This window comes from Somniosus microcephalus, chromosome 3 (assembly GCF_052327205.1).
Source record: "Somniosus microcephalus isolate GS21.2 chromosome 3, FLI_Smic_1.0, whole genome shotgun sequence".
Lineage (NCBI taxonomy): Eukaryota > Metazoa > Chordata > Chondrichthyes > Squaliformes > Somniosidae > Somniosus > Somniosus microcephalus.
In genome coordinates, this window is record NC_140989.1 from 9,318,365 (window position 1) to 9,339,573 (window position 21,209).

The following is a 21,209-nucleotide window of genomic DNA, read 5'->3' on the forward strand; positions in this document are numbered from 1 at the left end:
GTTATATCAGGTTGTGTTATAGTGAGAGTGTGATATATCGGGGTCTTATAGTGAGAGTGTGATATATCGGGGTGTGTTATAGTGAGAGTGTGATATATCGGTGTGTGTTATAGTGAGAGTGTGATATATCGGTGTGTTATAGTGAGGGTGTGATATATCGGGGTGTGTTATAGTGAGGGAGTGATATATCTGGGTGTTATAGTGAGTGTGTAATGAAATGTTTAATATAGTGAATGTCATAAGAACATTAGAGGAGAAGAATTAAGAGCTGGAGTCGGCCATATGGCCCCTCGAGCCGGCTCTGCCATTCAATGAGATCATGGCTGATCTTCATCCTCAACTCCACTTTCCCGCCCGATCCCCATATCCCTCAATTCCAAAAATCTATCGATCTCTGTCTTGAATATCCTCAACGACTGAGCATCCACAGCCCTCTGGGTAGAGAATTCCAAAGCTTCACAAGAAATTCCTCCTCATCTCAGTCTTAAATGGCCGACCCCTTTTCCTAATACTATGTCACTTAGTTCTAGAGTGTCCAGCCAGGGGAAACAACCTCTCAGCATCTTCCCTGTCAATCCCCCTCAGAATCTTATAAGTTTCAATGAGATCATTTCTTATTCTTCTCAACTGCAGAGAGTATAGGCCCATGCTACACAATCTCTCCTCATAGGACAACCCTCTCATCCCAATCTGGTGAACATTCGTTGCACCACCTCTAAGGCATGTATGTCCTTTCTCAGATAAGGAGACCAAAACTGTGCACAGTAATCCAGGTGTGGTCAGACCAAAGCTGTGGCCTGGGGCACTACCAGTGGGGGCGCGGCGATATCGGCTAGCTCCTCAGTAGTGCCCCACTGAATTTCCTGGCAGGCTCTATTAGCACCCCCGCCCGGGCGATAAGCCATTTTCACCCCATTAGCGCCCCCCAGAGGCGCTAATGGCGGGTGCAATGGAGGCGAATTTTGCCCCCTTTGTGTCCTCTTCAGACCTTACTTTCCCACCTAGCTTTGTCTCGTCAGTAAACTTGGATACATTGCACTCGGTCCCTTCATGAAATCATCATTGATATAGATTGTAAATAGCTGAGGCCCAAGCACCCCACTAGTTACAGCCTGGCAATGGGAAAATGACGCATTTATCCCTACTCTCTGTTTTCTGTCCATTAACCAATCCTCTATCCATGCTGATACATTACCCCCAACCCCATGAGCCCTTATCTTGAGTAGGAACCTTTTATGTGGCACCTTATCGAATACCTTTTGGAAACCCAAATATACTACATCCACTGGTACCCCTTTATCTACCCTGCTTGTTATATCCCATAAAACCATGTTGACTCTGCCTAATCATGTTATGACTTTCTAAGTGCCCTGTTACCACTTCCTTAATAATGGATTCCAGCATTTTCCCAAAGACTGATTATCAGGCTAACTGGCCTGTCGTTCCTTGTTTTCTCTCTCCTTCCTTTCTTGAAGTGCGGGGTTACATTTGCTACTTCTCAATCCGCTAGGACCGTTCTAGAAACTAGTGAATTTTGGAAGATCACAACCAATGCATCCACTATCTCTGCAGCCACCTCTTTTTAGAACCCGAGGATATAGGCCTTCGGGTACAGGGGATTTGTCGAGTATTAGTCCCATTATTTTCTCAATTACTTTAAGTTCCTCACTGCTATTAGCCACTTGTTTCCCTACTATTTTTTGTATGCTTTTTGTGTCTTCTACTGTGAAGACGGATACAAAATATTTGTTTAAAGTCTCTGCCATTTCCTTATTCCCCATTATAATTTCTCCTGTCTCAGCCTCTGAGGGACCAACGTTTACTTTTGCTACTCTCTTCCTTTTTACATACTTGTAGAAGCTCTTACAATCTGTTTTGCTATTTCTTGCTAGATTGCTCTCCTATTCTATTTTCTCCCTTTTTAATCAATTTTTTGGTCATCCTTTGCTGGTTTCTGAAACTCTCCCAATCCTCAGGCTTGCTACTATTCTTTGCAACATTATAAGCTTCTTCTTTTAATCTAATACTATCCTTAACTTCTTTAGTTAGCCTCGGATGGATCACTTTTCCCATGGAGTTTTTATTTCTCAATGGAATGTATATTTGTTGAGAATTATGAAATATTTCTTTAAATGTTTGCCACTGCTTATCTACTGTCATACCTTTTAATCTAATTTACCAATCTACCTTAGCCAACTCGCCCCTCATACCTATGTAATTGGCTTTATTTAAATTTAAGACTCTCGTTTTGGGCTTAAGTATTTCACTCTCAAACTCAATGTGAAATTATGATCCCCAGAGGATCATTTACTGTGAGATTACTAATTAACCCTGTTTCATTACACAAAGCAGATCTAAAATAGCCTGTTCAATTCCAAAGCCTCATTGCCTGATCCCAGTTCTGGTTTTACATTCAGGTATTTGAAAGAAGAAAGAAAGAAAGTCTTACATTTCTATAGCGCCTTTCACGACCACCAGACATCCCAAAGCGCTTTACAGTCAATTAAGTGATTTTTGAAGTGTATTCTCTGTTGTAATGTAGGAAACACGTCAGCCAATTTGCACACAACAAGCTCCCACACACAACAATGTAATCATGACCAGATAATCTGTTTTAGTGATGTTGATTGAGGGATAAATATTGGCCAGGACACCGGGTAGAACTCCCCTGCTCTTCATCGAAATAGTGCCATAAGATATTTTGGGGGGAAAATTCAGTTGTTTGCGCCTCCCGTTAGCGCCTTAAGAGGGCGCCAAGTGGGGCGCAAAGCAACTAGCGCCCGGGTGCGGCGATGTTTGCGCCACTTGCAAAATTAACTAGACATTTTGCGGCGGCGCTAAACACTACCGCCACGATCTCCTGCACCGGCAGATCATGACGTCAGTCGAGTGTGCAACGCCCCAGTAGCGCCCCGGACCGGAAATTGAGTGGCGCCCCCTGCCTTACCGCCTGCCGCTAGCAACGACAGGTTGAGGGGAGCGTTATGCTGTCAGAAAGGGACTGGGGGAGCGCTATTTAAAGGCGACCGCTTCCTGCCTTTTTTTGTCGGTGACATTTTTGCATCACGCATTCTGAGAGAGAGAGAGACTTCTGGAGAGATTCAACGCTGTGTGAAGGAGTGCTGGGTACTGAGCAGCACTTTGCAGGTTGGTTTTGATTTGACCTTCCTTGTATCGATTTAGAAGAGACTGTGGGAGCTGCACTCTGAGCTCTTTCCCTGGGTCTCTCCATTGTTCTTTCCAGCAGATTTGATGTACAGGTCTCTCCAGGTCTCTCCAGGTCGAGATTCAAGGCTGCAATGAGCAGGATGTGGATGGAGAGCAAGATCAACCCTCCCCTTTAAGATAAAAACAGAAAATGCAGGAGAAACTCAGCAGGTCAAGCAGCATCTGTGAAGAGAGAAACAGATTTAACGTTTCAGGTCGATGACCATTAATCAGAACTCCCCTTTAAGAATTGGCCGGTGCCAGTGTGTCTGTGTTCCATTGCTGACTGAAATCACATGAGCTTCACCAGTGCTGTGAGGTAGCGCCTCGCTGCTCGGCCTTAGCGCCTTAAGAGAGGTGTGAAGCACCTGATTTAGCGCTCCAATCACCTCCAGGGGCGATAAAAGCCAAGTTTGCTGTCGGAGGCAATAATTAGCGCCAGGCACTAAACTTTGCGCTCCGCCAATAATCGTGCCCCAAATGGGGCAATACTGAATTTCTCCCCCTTTATGTCCAGCCAAGAGAGCAGACAGTTTAACGTCTCATCTGAAAGACGTGCCCTCAGTTTAGCCTCACTAAATGAATGGAGAAGTGGGCAGTTGGTTGATTTCTGGCTGAGTGACAGGCTGGGAATACATGGCTGGTGAAATCATTTCAGGGCTCATTCAGTGAGCATGAACGGCAATGGCAAATTTTCCCATCGGCATTTGACATCAGTAGTGAAGTCCCTGCTTGACTCTGCATGTCTGTGTGCATGCGTGTCTGTATGTCGGTGTGTGTGGCTGTGTGTATCTGTGTGTGTGTGTGTGTGTGTGTATGCGTGTGTGTGTGTGTGTGTGTCTGTGCACACACAGATATGTGTGGATGAGGCATATGAGCATGTGTCACCCAGTGTATCTGCAATCAGACACGTCTCCAATCCACTGATTTCTCTCCCAGTCCGTTCACCATGAAACGTTTTCACTGTGTTGAGCTGTTATGTGACTGTGGTTAGCAGAAGTTGCAACACACTCAGAGTGAATTATTGAGGAGATGACAGCACTTTCAAAACTCCAGACACACAACACAAGTGGTGCCAACAACAGATCAGCATCTGGCAGCTCCTGACTCTCTCTGACCTAAATTAACATTATTTAATGTTATTCCCTTCAAGAGCTAGGGAGTTCTCCCAAGCATTCTAGTCAACATTTATCCCTAAACCAACATCACTAAAAACAGATAATCTGTTCATTTACCTCATTGATGTTTGCAGGATCTTGCTGTGCACAAACTGGCTGCTACGTTTCCTACATTGCACCAGTGACTACATTTCAAAAGTACTTAATTGGCTTTAAAGCACTTTGGGATGGCCTGAGGTTGAGAAAGGCGCTATGTAAATACAAGTCCTTTGTTTTTTTTACTTGATTATCAGTCCAAGCCTCTTGTTTACAAGTTCAGTAACATAACCACTGCCCTACATGTGTTTATATCACACTTTCCTCATTCTCGAACTCTCACAGGTGCCCCTCGATCACGTAAAGTAAGCTGGCAGAATGATACACAAGATCATGAAGACCTCCCATCCCAACATACCAGAGCCCTGCCAGAGATTCCCAGTACCTCTCTCGGTAAGGACGACCTCAAAGGAAAAGGCGACCCAGTGTATCAAACGCCGAGTGAGCTGGCAGCGGCAACACGCCTGCACGTTGGAGAAGACCCCATCGAGCCATCCTACGCAGCCTCCAACCAGTTCAGCCTGGAAGCGCCCAAGGCAGAGCTCCTGATTGAGGATGAAGTTGGCAAGGAGGAGGATGGGAAGGTTGGCTCGGAGCCAGAGAAAGTGACAGCTGTGTACGCTCGAGTCAGCAAGAAACTGAAGAACATGTCATCGCCGGATCTTCCTGGCCCTTCATCACCTCATGATAATGAGGTGTGCGAGGAAGAGCCACCGCCCATCCCTGACAAATGTTTTGGTGATGATGATATTGTGGTCAGTGAGTCACCAGGCAGCAAGGGCAGATATAAAGTACAACAAGTTGTCTTTTCTTTTCATCTGTGAAGGCCAGGTTTCTCCCTCTGTCCCTCACATCCACACTGACTCCCATCCTTACTCTTTCCCTCCCTTTTTCCCTCACTCCCTTTCTTCCCCTTCATCCCTACTCACTGCATCACTTCCTCGTTCTCTTTCTGTGCCTCTCACTCCCTTCCTCTCATCCTCACCCCTCTCCCTACCTTCCTCTCAGCTGGCCCATGCTGTACCTGCCCTGGGAGTGTTTGATGGGACAGTGTAGAGGGAGCTATACTCTGTATCTAACCCGTACTGTACCTGTCCTGGGAGTGTTTGATGGGACAGTGTAAAGGGAGCTTTACTCTGTATCTAACCCGTACTGTACCTGCCCTGGGAGTGTTTGATGGGACAGTGTAAAGGGAGCATTACTCTGTATCTAACCCGTGCTGTACCTGCCCTGGGAGTGTTTGATGGGACAGTGTAGAGGGAGCTATACTCTGTATCTAACCCGTGCTGTACCTGCCCTGGGAGTGTTTGATGGGACAGTGTAAAGGGAGCTTTACTCTGTATCTAACCCGTGCTGTACCTGCCCTGGGAGTTTTTGATGGGACAGTGTAGAGGGAGCTTTACTCTGTATCTAACCCGTGCTGTACCTGCCCTGGGAGTGTTTGATGGGACAGTGTAGAGGGAGCTTTACTCTGTATCTAACCCTTGCTGTACCTGCCCAGGGAGTGTTTGATGGGACAGTGTAGAGGGAGCTTTACTCTGTATCTAACCCGTGCTGTAGCTGCCCTGGGAGTGTTTGATGGGACAGTGTAGAGGGAGCTTTACTCTGTATCTAACCCGTGCTGTACCTGGCCTGGGAGTGTTTGATGGGACAGTGTAGAGGGAGCTTTACTCTGTATCTAACCCGTGCTGTACCTGCCCTGGGAGTGTTTGATGGGACAGTGTAGAGGGAGCTTTACTCTGTATCTAACTCGTGCTGTACCTGCCCTGGGAGTGTTTGATGGGACAGTGTAGAGGGAGTTTTACTCTGTATCTAACCCGTGCTGCACCTGCCCTGGGAGTGTTTGATGGGACAGTGTAGGGGGAGCTTTACTCTGTATCTAACCCGTGCTGTACCTGCCCTGAGTGTGTTTGATGGGACAGTGTAGAGGGAGCTTTACTCTGTATCTAACCCGTGCTGTACCTGCCCTGGGAGTGTTTGATGGGGACAGTGTGGAGGGAGCTTTACTCTGTATCTAACCTGTGCTGTACCTGCCCTGGGAGTGTTTGATGGGGACAGTGTAGAGGGAGCTTTACTCTGTATCTAACCCGTGCTGTACCTGCCCTGGGAGTGTTTGATGGGGCAGTGTAGAGGCAGCTTTACTCTGTATCGAACCCGTGCTGTACCTGCCCTGGGAGTGTTTGATGGGACAGTGTAGAGGGAGCTTTACTCTGTATCTAACCCGTGCTGTACCTGCCCTGGGAGTGTTTGATGGGACAGTGTAGAGGGAGCTTTACTCTGTATCTAACCCGTGCTGTACCTGCCCTGGGAGTGTTTGATGGGACAGTGTAGAGGGAGCTTTACTCTGTATCTAACCCGTGCTGTAGCTGCCCTGGGAGTGTTTGATGGGACAGTGTAGAGGGAGCTTTACTCTGTATCTAACCCGTGCTGTACCTGCCCTGGGAGTGTTTGATGGGACAGTGTAGAGGGAGCTTTACTCTGTATCTAACCCGTGCTGTACCTGCCCTGGGAGTGTTTGATGGGACAGTGTAGAGGGAGCTTTACTCTGTATCTAACCCTTGCTGTACCTGCCCTGGGAGTGTTTGATGGGGACAGTGTAGAGGGAGCTTTACTCTGTACCTAACCCTTGCTGTACCTGCCCTGGGAGTGTTTGATGGGACAGTGTAGAGGGAGATTTACTCTGTATCTAACCCGTGCTGTACTTGCCCTGGGAGTGTTTGATGGGACAGTGTAGAGGGAGCTTTACTCTGTATCTAACCCGTGCTGAACCTGCCCTGGGAGTGTTTGATGGCACAGTGTAGAGGGAGCTTTACTCTGTATCTAACCCCGTGCTGCACCTGCCCTGGGAGTGTTTGATGGGACAGTGTAGAGGGAGCTTTACTCTGTATCTAACCCGTGCTGTACCTGCCCTGGGAGTGTTTGATGGGGACAGTGTAGAGGGAGCTTTACTCTGTATCTAAACCGTGCTGTACCTGCCCTGGGAGTGTTTGATGGGACAGTGTAGAGGGACCTTTACTCTGTATCTAACCTGTGCTGTACCTGCCCTGGCAGTGTTTGATGGGGACAGTGTAGAGGGAGCGTTACTCTGTATCTAACCCGTGCTGTACCTGCCCTGGGAGTGTTTGATGGGACAGTGTAGAGGGAGCTTTACTCTGTATCTATCCCGTGCTGTACCTGCCCTGGGAGTGTTTGATGGGACAGTGTAGAGGGAGCTTTACTCTGTATCTAACCCATGCTGTACCTGCCCTGGGAGTGTTTGATGGGACAGTGTAGAGAGAGCTTTACTCTGTATCTAACCCATGCTGTACCTGCCCTGGGAGTGTTTGATGGGACAGTGTAGAGGGAGCTTTACTCTGTATCTAACCCGTGCTGTACCTGCCCTGGGAGTGTTTGATGGGACAGTGTAGAGGGAGCTTTACTCTGTATCTAACCCGTGCTGTACCTGCCCTGGGGGTGTTTGATGGGACAGTGTAGAGGGAGCTTTACTCTGTATCTAACCCGTGCTGTACCTGCCCTTGGAGTGTCCATGCTGACACTTGGTCCCGAGAGTCAGTAAGAGTTTCATTTCCACGACTGACATCCCTTAACTTGATAAGCATAAAAACTGACTAGAAATGGTTTTTAGGTGCTGTAATCTGTAGTGCTGGTGGAGTGAGACGCAATGTGTCTCTAGAGCTTGGAGACTGGCTTTCAACCCTGCATATTTCATCACTGTGTGTCGCCAACTCAACGCCAAGGTGCAGCATTTAACCAACTGAGAGGAGCAGGTCGTTCCGATGGAAGTCGGGTATTTAACTTGGACTGTGGACGGCAAACTAGAGGGCACATGTTGAAAAGTAACAAGGCTTGTGAAAGGAGAGGTTAGAAGGAATCTGGTCTATGATACCGGACGGCTGCTGCGCGAGCAATCCCTCGGTGAAGTTAATAACTGGGAGCACTTGCTCCATGTTGTCCCTCTTCATTTTTCAGACATTAGTACAGTTTGGATGGCAGATGGGCAGAGCACCCAATGAAGCCTCCAAGGATAGATGCGTGCCTGGAGGAGGACCATCCCACGGCCACGCACAACGGTGTGCCTGTGGGTAGACACGCATGTCTCTGAGACATGGTGCAGCTTCTAATCACAGCATCAGGATTCAAAGGGGCTCCTGTCTCCAAGTCCTCTAAGCACCCTACACCATGAGGATTGCGGGGAGGGTGCTTCTGTCCCCTCAACACCCAACACCAAGAGATCACCAGCAGGACTGGAGAGACTCCTGTCTCCTAAACACCCCACTCCATGAGAATATCACCAGCAGGACTGGGGGGTGGTGGGGGTGCGGGGACTCCTGTCTCCAGTCCCCTAAACATTGCACAGGGAACACAGCCAACTAATGACTGCAGAGAGGGTTTAGGAGCCAGGGACTCTGCAGGCAAAACACACGAGGGAGTGAGTTTAAAATCTGTTAGCCATGATATACCTATCAATTCGTCCAATAAAAAGCGACGAGTTAGGAACGTAACTAAAGGTTTTTATTGACTAAATAACAGAGCCCACCCTCGTGGGTGATCGGGTCCAACAAGGAGGAATACCAGCCAGTCGACTACCTTTATACCTGGGCAGGTAGGTGGAGCCATGGGCGGAGTCGGAGGTGGTCAGCCCAGGTATAACAGCGCGACAAGAGGCGACCTCGTATCGTGATACAACAGTGATAACGGTGATAACAATACAACAGTGATAACTATAGTGTAACGATAAATGTGGTTTACCACATTCACCCCTTGTTTAGATTTGAGTCCGGCGGGGTGAAGTGTACTACCAGTTCTGGTATGTCAGTCTGTCCGGAGGCCTCGTAAGCCTCTCCGATCGTCGCAGCGGCGGTGCTGCATTATCCGGTGTTAGTGCTGGTATCTGCGTGGTCGGCGAAGGCTCGTGGGGTTCCGGCATGCCGTCTACCTGGGCTGGAATTGGGGGGGTGGTGGGGGGGGGGTAAAGGTGGTGTCTCCGGAGTGCCCGAGGGTGCGAGGTCTCGTAAGGAGACAGTGTCCTCCCGCCCGTCTGGGTAAGCCACGTAGGCGTACTGGGGGTTGGCGTGCAGGAGGTTCACCCTCTCGACCAGGGGGTCTGTTTTATGGGCCCTCACGTGCTTTCGCAGCAAGACGGGCCCCAGAGAGGTCAGCCAGGTTGGTAGAGTGGTTCCCGTAGTCGACTTCCTGGGGAAAACAAACATTCGTTCATGGGGGGTGGCGTTAACGGCAGTGCAAAGTAGTGACCGGATGGAGTGCAGCGCTGTCGGGAGGACTTCCTGCCAGCGGGAGGTTGGGAGGCCCTTAGACTTTAAGGCTAAGAGGACGGCCTTCCATACCGTCGCGTTCTCTCTTTCCACCTGGCCGTTCCCTCGGGGGTTGTAGCTGGTGGTCCTACTTGCTGCAATACCTCTCGCTAGTAGGAACTGACGGAGTTCCTCGCTCATGAAAGAGGAGCCCCGGTCACTATGTATATAGTTTGGGAACCCGAACAAGGCGAAGAGGTCGTTCAGGCATTTAATGACCGTGGTACTGGTCATGTCTGGGCAGGGGAAGGCAAAGGGGAAATGGGAGTACTCATCAACAATGTTGAGGAAGTACACATTACGGTCAGAGGACGGGAGGGGCCCCTTAAAGTCGATGCTCAGGCGCTCGAAGGGGCGGGTGGCCTTGATCAGGCTTGCTCTGTCCGGCCTAAAGAAGTGCGGTTTGCACTCGGCGCAGGTCTGGCAGTTCCTGGTTATGGTCCTGACCTCCTCGATGGAGTAGGGCAGGTTGCGGGCCTTAATGAAGTGGTAAAGTCTGGTGACCCCGGGGTGGCAGAGGTCGTTGTGGAGGGTCTGAAGTCTATCACTTTGCGCGCTGGCGCATGTAATTCGTGACAGAGCATCGGGGGGTTCGTTCAGCTTACCTGGCCGGTACAAGATATCATAATCGTAGGTGGAGAGCTCGATTCTCCACCTCAAGATCTTGTCATTCTTGATTTTGCCCCTCAGCTTGTTATTAAACATAAAAGCGACCGAACGTTGGTCGGTAAGGAGGGTAAATCGTTTGCCTGCCAGGTAGTGCCTCCAGCGTCGTACCGCCTCCACAATCGCCTGGGCCTCCTTCTCGACCGACGAGTGTCGGATCTCAGGGCCCTGTAGGGTCCTTGAGAAGAAGGCCACCGGTCTCCCCTCCTGGTTAAGGGTGGCGGCTAGGGCGAAGTCGGATGCATCGCTCTCGACTTGGAAGGGGATGGACTCATCCACTGCGTGCATAGTGGCCTTGACAATGTCTCCCTTAATGAGGGAGAAGGCTGCGCACGCTTCCTCCGTAAGGGGGAAGGATGTGGACTTCATGAGGGGTCTGGCTTTGTCCGCATAATTGGGCACCCATTGGGCATAGTAGGCGAAGAGCCCCAGGGTTCTCTTAAGTGCCTTAGGGCAGTGGGGGAGGGGTAGCTCCATGAGGGGGCGCATTCTTTCGGGGTCGGGGCCGATGAGTCCGTTCTCTACTACACAGCCAAGGATGGCAAGGCGCGAGGTGTTAAACACACATTTCTCCTTATTGTAGGTGAGGTTCAGCCGTTGGGCTGTACGGAGGAATTTCTCCAGATTCACGTCGTGGTCCTGCCGGTCGCGGCCGCAGATGGTGACATTATCTAGGTAGGGGAATGTGGCCTGCAGTCCGTTCTGGTCAACCATCCGGTCCATCTCCCTTTGGAAGACCGAGACCCCGTTGGTGACACCGAAGGGGACCCTAAGGAAGTGGTATAGGCGCCCATTCGCCTCGAAGGCGGTGTACTGGCGGTCCTCGGGGTGGATAGGGAGTTGGTGGTAGGCCGACTTAAGGTCGATGGTCGAGAATACGCGGTATTGTGCAATCTGATTGACCATGTCAGATATGCGGGGAAGGGGGTATGCGTCCAGCTGGGTGTATCTGTTTATGGTCTGGCTGTAGTCGATGACCAGGCGATTTTTATCGCCGGTCTTAACGACCACGACCTGGGCACGCCAGGGGCTGTTGCTCCCCTCGATGATGCCCTCCTTCAGGAGACGCTGCACCTCAGAGCTAATGAAAGCTCTGTCCCCAGCGCTGTACCGCCTGCTCTTGGTAGCGACGGGTTTGCAGTCGGGGGTGAGGTTAGCGAACAGGGAAGGTGGCGGCACCTTGAGGGTGGATAGGCTGCAGGTGTTACGCGGTGGGCGGTTTAACCTTCGCTGGTTGTCGACTGTGAGTGGGGGGAGGGGTCCACCGTATGCTAGGGTTACACTTTGGAGGTGGGATTGGAAGTCCAGCCCTAGTAGGACGGCAGCGCAGAGCTGGGGGAGGACGAGGAGTTTAAAGTTTTTATACTCTGTACCCTTAACCGACAAGGTCACAGCACAGTAGCCGCTAATGTCCGTGGCGTGGGACCTCGATGCCATCGAGATTCGGTTGCGCGTTGGCAGGACAGGGAGGGAGTAGTGGCTCACCGTGTCTGGGTGGATGAAGCTCTCCGTGCTTCCGCTGTCGAACAGGCAGGTCGTGGCGTGGCCGTTTACTTTGATGTCCATCATCGACTTGGACAGGTGGTGTGGGCGGGCTTGATCCAGAGTGACGGAGGCTAGCGTGTAGGTAAGCGAGTCGTTGTCATCTGCGGGCGAGGCGGTCGTCGGGTCCGGGGGCCCGGTGGCAGTCGGGCGTGGTGGGTAAAATGGCGTCTCCCACGAGGTAGGACAAAATGGCGGAGAAGATGGCTGCCCCCATAACTCACATGAGGCACTATTGGGGTCGGTTGCCTTGATCAAAGATGGCCGCCCCATGACTCACGTGTGGGGATACTGGCCTCAGTTGCCGTGAAAGAAGATGGCCGCCCCCACAGTTCGCATGAGGCACTGCTGGCCTCTGAAGATCCGCTCCTGCAGGCCTTAGAGAAGTGGCCTTTCTTCCTGCAGGTTGTGCAGGTAGAGTTCCTGGCTGGGCAGCGCGACCTCGGGTGCTTCTCCTGGCCGCAAAAGAAGCAGCCGGCGGCCCGATCGCGGGTGCCCGATGTCGGAGCCGGTACCGGGGGTGGCGGGCCCGGTCGGGTCCGGGACGCCGACGCTGAGGTAGGTCCCGGGGGCGGCGCTGCGAAGGGTATTGCGGTAGGGGTCGGGCCCGAGTCCCAGGGTCGCGAGCAGTACCTGGAAAACGCCTCCTGGTCCTGATGGGCCACCTCCAGGGAGAGAGCGAGGGCTTCAGCTTTGTCCAGGTCGAGGTCTTTAGCTTCAAGCAGTCTTTGCCGTGAGTAGTCGGACCGTAGGCCTTTCACAAAGGCATCGCGGATATTATCTTCCGTATTTTCAACAGCCATCACCGCTTTAAAGTCACAGTTCCTGCCGAGTGCTCTTAGCGCCCGTAAAAATTCAGCTACAGACTCTCCTGGCTGTTGCGGGCGGGATCTTAGGAGGTGCCTGGTGTACATGTAATTTACCGGGCTGCGGTACTGCTGTTTCAGTAGGTTGATAGCGGCCTCGTACGTAGTCGTGTCCTGGATGAGTGCGTATACTCTCGGGCTCGCTTGGGCGTTCAGAAGTCTTAGTTTGGATCTCTGCGGGGCGCCGGATTCTTCCAGGTAGGATTCGAAGCAGTCCAGCCAGTGTTTGAAGTTGAGGGCTGCGTTTGCTGCCTGTGGGTTTAGATCCAGGTACGGTGGTTTGAGGGCTTGCAGCCAAGCCGGCTGGTGTGGCTGTGCTTCTGGGAGGGCTTCTGGCTGGCCAGTAGTAGACATCTTTAAAATTTAGTCAATAAAATTGATATACCTATCAATTCGTCCAATAAAAAGCGACGAGTTAGGAACGTAACTAAAGGTTTTTATTGACTAAATAACAGAGCCCACCCTCGTGGGTGATCGGGTCCAACAAGGAGGAATACCAGCCAGTCGACTACCTTTATACCTGGGCAGGTAGGTGGAGCCATTGGCGGAGTCGGAGGTGGTCAGCCCAGGTATAACAGCGCGACAAGAGGCGACCTCGTATCATGATACAACAGTGATAACGGTGATAACAATACAACAGTGATAACTATAGTGTAACGATAAAAGTGGTTTACCACAAGCCACATTTTAACAGGGATGCTGGCGGTGGGATGAGCTCTTTACTACAGGTTCTGTGGGTGAGATGTCACCATTTAAAAAAAGGAATTTCCTGACTCTTGTTTTCTTCCCGACCCTGCGGAAGAGATTCTCCTGAAGATCATTAAACTGGGCACTCAGCGCACACGCCTGTTCATTTAAGTTTTTAAAAAAAGACTAATTTAATTCGTTCTCAGGATGTGGGTATCGCTGGCATGGGTGGCATTGATTGCCCGTCCCTCGTTGTTCTAAGAAGGTGGTGGTGGGCCTTCTATTGGTACAACTGCGTGGCCACTTCAGAGAGCACAGTCCGGGTAAGGTTTCCTGCCCCAAAGGACATGAGTGAACCAGTTGGGTTTTTACCACAATCCGACAGCTTTGTGGTCACTTTTACTGAGCTTTTTATTTCCAGATTTTTTAAACTGAATTCAAATTTTCAAACTGCCCGTGGTGGGATTTGAACCCACGTTCTCTGAATTATTCATCTAGCAAGATAAGGATTCCCTCTTTACAATGGGTCTTGATGGTGAGACCCCTCCTCACATTGTTAGTGACTCAACATTGGAGTCAGAGTAAGAGCTTTGCTCTGTTTGGTGTACAACCCCAATATGCACACGGACCTGCCTCCTGGAGCCTCGTGACATCACTCCCTCTTTATAATGGACCCAAGTGACATCACTCCCTCTTTATAATGGACCCAAGTGACATCACTCCCTCTTTATAATGGACCCAAGTGACATCACTCCCTCTTTATAATGGACCCTAGTGACATCACTCCCTCTTTATAATGGAGCCGAGTGACATCACTCCCTCTTTATAATGGACCCTAGTGACATCACTCCCTCTTTATAATGGACCCTAGTGACATCACTCCCTCTTTATAATGGACCCTAGTGACATCACTCCCTCTTTATAATGGACCCTAGTGACATCACTCCCTTTTTATAATGGACCCTAGTGACATCACTCCCTCTTTATAATGGACCCTAGTGACATCACTCCCTCTTTATAATGGAGCCGAGTGACATCACTCCCTCTTTATAATGGAGCCGAGTGACATCACTCCCTCTTTATAATGGAGCCGAGTGACATCACTCCCTCTTTATAATGGAGCCGAGTGACATCACTCCCTCTTTATAATGGACCCTAGTGACATCACTCCCTCTTTATAATGGACCCTAGTGACATCACTCCCTCTTTATAATGGACCCTAGTGACATCACTCCCTCTTTATAATGGACCCTAGTGACATCACTCCCTCTTTATAATGGACCCTAGTGACATCACTCCCTCTTTATAATAGACCCTAGTGACATCACTCCCTCTTTATAATGGAGCCGAGTGACATCACTCCCTCTTTATAATGGACCCTAGTGACATCACTCCCTCTTTATAATGGACTCGAGTGACATCACTCCCTCTTTATAATGGACCCTAGTGACATCACTCCCTCTTTATAATAGACCCTAGTGACATCACTCCCTCTTTATAATGGACCCTAGTGACATCACTCCCTCTTTATAATGGACCCTAGTGACATCACTCCCTCTTTATAATGGACTCGAGTGACATCACTCCCTCTTTATAATGGACCCTAGTGACATCACTCCCTCTTTATAATGGACCCAAGTGACATCACTCCCTCTTTATAATGGACCCAAGTGACATCACTCCCTCTTTATAATGGACCCTAGTAATGTCACTTTCTTTTTACAATGGGCTTTAATTCTGTCACACTTTCTATAGAATGGACCCGAGTGATGGTTTCTCTTTCTAATAGATTCTAGTGATGTCCCCCTCTTATTTTTAAACGGAGGGTGGTACACTCCCTCTTTATGGTGAAATGCTGCCTTGGTGATTTTCATCAGTAACAATGTATTTTGCTGATACTGTCGCTCGCTGGAGAATGGTTGACTTCTTGTTTTATAGAGCAAACGGTGGGAGATACAGACAGCGTTGCACATTAGTCATTGTCTTCAGCACTGAGAAAAGCCCGTCAATAATCAGTCAGTGATGATAAAAATGGGCCATTGTGTTTGCTGCACTCTGATTGTAAACATTCAGCGGCTGGTGCGATTCTTGCATATTGTCTACATGCAGCAGGCAGAAGACGAGGAGATCAGGCTGAGCTGGAGAGTGGGGATTCTCAAGAAAGCTGCTCTCTCCTTGTCGCTGAGATGATGTTGTGGAATATTGGATCTCTGATTAGCTGGATTCAAAGAAAATGGCACTGACAAACCGTGGCCATCTGATCCTGGCAGAAGTGTTGGGATCTCAGTTCTCTGGGAACCTCAGCTCCTGACCCCCCCAGATGTTCCGGGGTGTCAGTGATGTCAAGGGTGAATATCCCGGGTGCTTTTCAGGAACCCAATTACCAGGAAACCCAGCAAAGGTTGTCCACTCTGGGGAATTATTGGGCCGGCCCCCCGCCCCCACCCCCCCAGAAACATCCTGAATTTTTCCCGTCAACCCCCTTTATCTGACTGCTGTCACTATTGATCAGTTTGTGCCAGTGAGCGGTGGGGGTGGGGGGTGCGGGTGGGGGTGGGGGTGGGGGTGCGGGTGGGGGGATGGAATAGGCGGTGAAGATACGGAGTTTCTGGCTGGAGATGATGAAAATGGCTTCGGTCTTCCCAATGTTAAGTTGGAGCAAATGGCAGCTTATCCAAGATTGGATGTAGGACAAGCATTCTGAAAACACAGAGGCAGTGGAAGAGTAGTGATGGGGTAGAGCTGGGTGTTATCGTGGAAGATCAGTACATGCCTGCCAGTGATGTCACCGAGGAGCAGCATGTAGATGAGAAATAGGAGGGGGCCGAGGGCAGTGCAACGAGCTGGGCTCTGGAGGAGAGGAACTGGAGTAGGATGGCGGGTGACTGATGTGAAGGCTGCAAAGCGATTAATGAGGAGGAGCAGTCACACAGACTTTGATAAGGACCAAACGCACACTGTTGATCCTTTCTAAGAACATAAGAATTAGGAGCAGGAGTCGGCCATTCGGCCCCTCGAGCCTGCTCCGCCATTCAATAAGATCATGGCTGATCATCGACCTCAACTCCACTTTCCCGCCCGATCTCCATATCCCTTGATTCCCCTAGAGTCCAAAAATCTATCGCTCTCACCCATGAATATACTCAGCGACTCAGCATTCACAGCCCTCTGGGGCAGAGAATTCCCTCATCTCAGACTTAAATGGCCGACCCCTTATCCTGAGACTATGCCCCCTAGTTCTAAACACTCCAGCCAGGGGAAACAACCTCTCGGCATCTACCCTGTCATGCCCTGTAAGAATTTTATAGGTTTCAATGAGATCACTTCTCATTCTTCTAAACTCCAGAGAGTATCGGCCCAATCTACTCAATCTCTCCTCATGGGACAACCCTCTCATCTCCGGGATCAGTCTAATGAACATTGCACCGCCTCTAAGGCAATGATAAGGAGACCTAAACTGTGCACATTACTCCAGGTGTGGTCTCACCAAGGCCCTGTACAATTCCAGCAAGACTTCCTTACTCTTATACTCTAACCCCCTTGCAATAAAGGCCAACATTACCATTCGCCCTCCCAATTGCTTGCTGTATCTGCATGTTAACTTTCTGTGATTTGTGTTCAAGGACCCCCAAATCTCTCTGAATACCAACACTTCCCAATCTCTCACCTTTTAAAAAATATTCTGCTTTTCCATACTTACTGCCAAAGTGGATAATTTAACACTTCCCCAGATTAAACAGCATCTGCCACCTTATTGTCCACTCACTTAACCCGTCTATATAGCTTTGAAGGTTCTTTGTATCCTCTTCACACCTAGCTTTGTATCGTCAGCAAACTTGAATATATTACACTCGGTCCCCTCATCTAAGTCATTGATATAGATTGTAAATAGCTGAGGCCCCAACACTGATCCTTGTAGTACCCAACTAGTTACACCGTGCCAACCTGAAAATGTCCTGTTTATTCCTACTCTCTGTTTTCTGTCCGTTAATCATTAAGGTATTACATTTTGGTAAGATAAGTAGGCAGGTCACATATTACTTGGAAAATAAGAATCTAAATGGGGTAGAGGAACAAAGGGATCTCGGAGTACAAACACACAAATCACTAAAAGTAGCGACACAGGTTAGCAAGGCCATAAAAAAGCAAACCAAGCACTGAGGTTTATTTCTAGAGGGATAGAATTGAAAAGTAGAGAAGTTATGCTAAACGTTCCCGATGAAACCTGTGTGGAATCTGCAGACACCCCCCCCTGAAAGGGCCTGTAATAACTCACGTTCAAGAGCCAGGTACATAAAACAACAGCCCCCTGTGCTTATTCGCATTTGCCCAGTGTTTCGAATGCTCTGCGTAGTGACTTGAAATATGACCTTGAGCGAGCTGGCACAACGTTGCATGGGGCCGAGAAGAGGCCCCCACATCCTTGCTGAAGAGGAGCCCGAACAAGCCGGGCCCCAGGTAGAGGAGAGCGGCCATCTACAGCCCAGTCTTCGGTTCCTCAGTCAGCAAAGATGCAATGGTGCTTGTCTCGTGCAGAATTTTATAACCGTGTTTTAACACAAAACGCTTGGCTCTGCTTCATTATTTTTTTTTACTATTGTACAAGAGTATGTGTATTTTTTAGATTGTTGTGGGAAAATCTAATTTTTTAAAAATTGAAATAAAAAGTCAGAACTGTAAATGTTAGCGTGTTGAGTGTTTGTGTTTAGTATTTTTAAATTCATTCTCGAGATGCGGGCATTGCTGGCAGGTACAGCACTTATTGCCCACCCCTTGTTGCCCTGATACAACTGCGGGGCTTCAGAGGGAAGTTCAGAGGCAACCACATTGCTGTGGGACTGGAGTCACATACAGGCCAGACCGGGTAACGATGCTAGATTTCCTTCCCTAAAGGACATTAATGAACCAGATGTGTGTTTACAACAATCCGACAGCTTTTTATTTCTAGAAATGTTTAAAACAAATTCCTCATACTGCCATGGTGGAATTTGTGCTCACATTCTCTGATTTATTAGCTCTGCAACATAACCACTAATCTACCATATCCACGATGTAAGAGCCCCTGCACACTCTGTTTAAAATAATGTATCACTCCGGTCTCCACTCTGGGGAAGGGAGGAGGGGGGAAGGGGGAGGGGGGAAGGGTGGAGGGGGAGGGGGGAGGGAGGAGGGGGGAAGGGGGAGGAAGGAGGGGGAGGAAGGAGGGGGGAACATAAAAACATAAGAATTAGGAGCAGAAGTCGGCCATATGGCCCCTCGAGCTTGCTCTGCCGTTCAATAAGATCAAGACTGATCATCGATCTCAACTCCACCTTCCCGCGCAATCCCCATATCCCTTGGTTCCCCTAGAGTCCAATAATCTATCGATCTCAGCCTTTAATATACTCAACGACTGAGTTATTTCTTAACTCTCGCCAAATAGATCCTGTCCTTGACCCCTCCAGGACATCCTCCCTCTCCAGCACTGTAACATTCTCCTTCACCAATACTGCCACACCACCTATCTTTCCTTCCCCATCTTCCTGAACTTTATAACCAGGAATATTTAATACCCAATCCTGCCCTTTTTTGAGCCAGGTCTCAGTTATTGCCACAACATCATATTCCCATGTGTCTATTTGTGCCTGCAGCTCACTTACCTTGTTTACTAGGCTTCGTGCGTTCACATACACACATTGTAAACCCACCTTAGACCATCCTGTATTCTCTCTTAGTTTGACCCCCCCAATACCTTATTATTTCTTACTCTAGTGCTCTCTGCCTCTCCCAATCCTTTGAGCACTTTATTTCCCCTTTCTAATGTTACATCCTGTTGCCCATCCCCCTGCCAAACTAGTTTAAACCCTCCCCAACAGCACGAGCAAACCTCCCTGCGAGGATATTTGTTCCAGCCCTGTTGAGGTGCAACCCGTCCGGCCTGTACAGGTCCCACCTCGCCCAGAACTGGTCCCAATGCTCCAGGAATCTAAAGCCCTCCCTCCAGCACCATCTCTCCAGCCACACATTCATCTGTTCTATCCTCCTATTCCTGTACTCACGAGCACGTGGCACTGGGAGTAATCCAGAGATTACTACCTTTGAGGTCCTGCTGTTTAATCTCTTTCCTAGCTCCCTGAAATCGGCCTGCAGGACCTCATCCCTCTTTCTACCTATGTCGTTATATGGACCACGACCTCTGGCTGTTCACCCTCCCCCCCTCAGACTTGCTTCAACAACATGTGTTAATGTAATGGCCCAGAAATTTGGGTCGGAGGCTTCCCGCGGGTGCAAGCCCCCGACCTGCACTTACCTAGCGCATGGGCCGTTGAGCTGTGGGCCCGCATCGGATTCCAACTGCCGGCGCGCAGTGCTTGCGTATCCCAGGGGCACAGTTAGTTTGATGCATCCCCTGGGATCACGTGGGCCATGGAGAGCCAATGGTAGCAGGAAATGCTTCATTCATAAGTTTGACAGGAAGAGCTGTCAAACCTTGAAGTACTATAAGCCCCCAAAACATCAGTAAATCTTCAAATACATTTTTAAAAAAATCAAATTTTTAAAATAACTATAAATTACATGAAATAACTATTTCAAACAATAATTTAAATTTTTGAAAAAATTAATTACATTTTCTAACGGGGCTAAAAATAAACTTACCTTTCTTTAAAGTATTTAAAAATAATAAACCTGTGGAAAAAATGTTTTAATTTTAATTAATTCACCACTTTCCTTGTTAAAAGCAGGCCTTACGCCTGCTTTTTAAAAGTGTAACTGCTGGAGACTTATCCTCCCGGAGAAACCTGCAAACAAAAACGTAAGTTCGATGCGCACGCGCTGCCTCTCCCGCGCACACGTTCCACCTCTGAACCCCTTCTTTCAGGGGAACGGAAGTGTCGGTTTCCCGCGCATGCGCAGTGCATGCACAAAATCGGCACTTTCGTTGGGCCTACGCGTGAGTACCCCGTGTGTACTCACCCGTGGGGACCCGAATTTCTGGGCCAATGTCTTTAATATAGTAAAACGTCCCAAGGTGCTTCACAGGAGCGTTATCACAGGCCCCGCAGTGTATATGAAATTAGAATAGCGCAGTGTATATCAATGTATGCAGTCTGCACTGGCATGCAGTCTGTGTTCATTTTATGCTGATGTACACTACAGTGTGTTACAGTGTCTCCAAGTGATCACGTGCACAGAGACCCTGATGATCTTGTAAATCACCGATTGGGGCAAAATTAAAATATGAGCATACGGAAACGATGGACAGCAAAAGACCTGCTGGTTCTTCCAGTTTATGGTACTATTTCATGTCATCTGTTTCTATCCCTTGAACAATCTCACATCTTATAAGGTCATAAGAACATAAGAAACAGGAGCAGGAGTCGGCCAATCGGCCCCTCGAGCCTGCTCCGCCATTCAATAAGATCATGGCTGATCCAATCTTGGCCTCAACACCACTGGCCCGCTCTCTCCCCACACCCCTCGACTCCCCTGTAGTTCAAATGTCTGTCAGTCTCCGCCTTGAATATATTCAATGACTCCGCCTCCACAGCTCTCTGGGGAAGAGAATTCCAAAGATTCATGACCCTCAGAGAGAAGAAATTCCTCCTCATCTCCGTCTTAAGTGCATGACCTCTTATTCTGAGACTATGCCCCCTAGTTCTAGATACCCCCACGAGGGGAAACATCCTCTCAGCATCCACTCTGTCAGTCCCCCTCAGTATCTTATATGGTTCAAT

The 21,209-nt window shown here is 49.2% G+C and overlaps 1 protein-coding gene across 1 annotated transcript in view; it reads left to right on the plus strand.

Moving 5' to 3' along the window:
- The window catches only part of LOC147120830 (uncharacterized), a 53,933-nt gene extending 44,736 nt beyond the window's left edge, over positions 1–9,197 (plus strand). Inside the window, exons 4-5 of the mRNA XM_085977172.1 lie at positions 4,707–5,241; positions 8,282–9,197. Coding sequence (XP_085833298.1) covers positions 4,707–5,241; positions 8,282–8,507 — 761 coding nt within the window. The 3' untranslated portion in view covers positions 8,508–9,197. The remainder of the gene's footprint in view (positions 1–4,706; positions 5,242–8,281) is intronic.
- Positions 9,198–21,209: the final 12,012 nt, after the last annotated feature.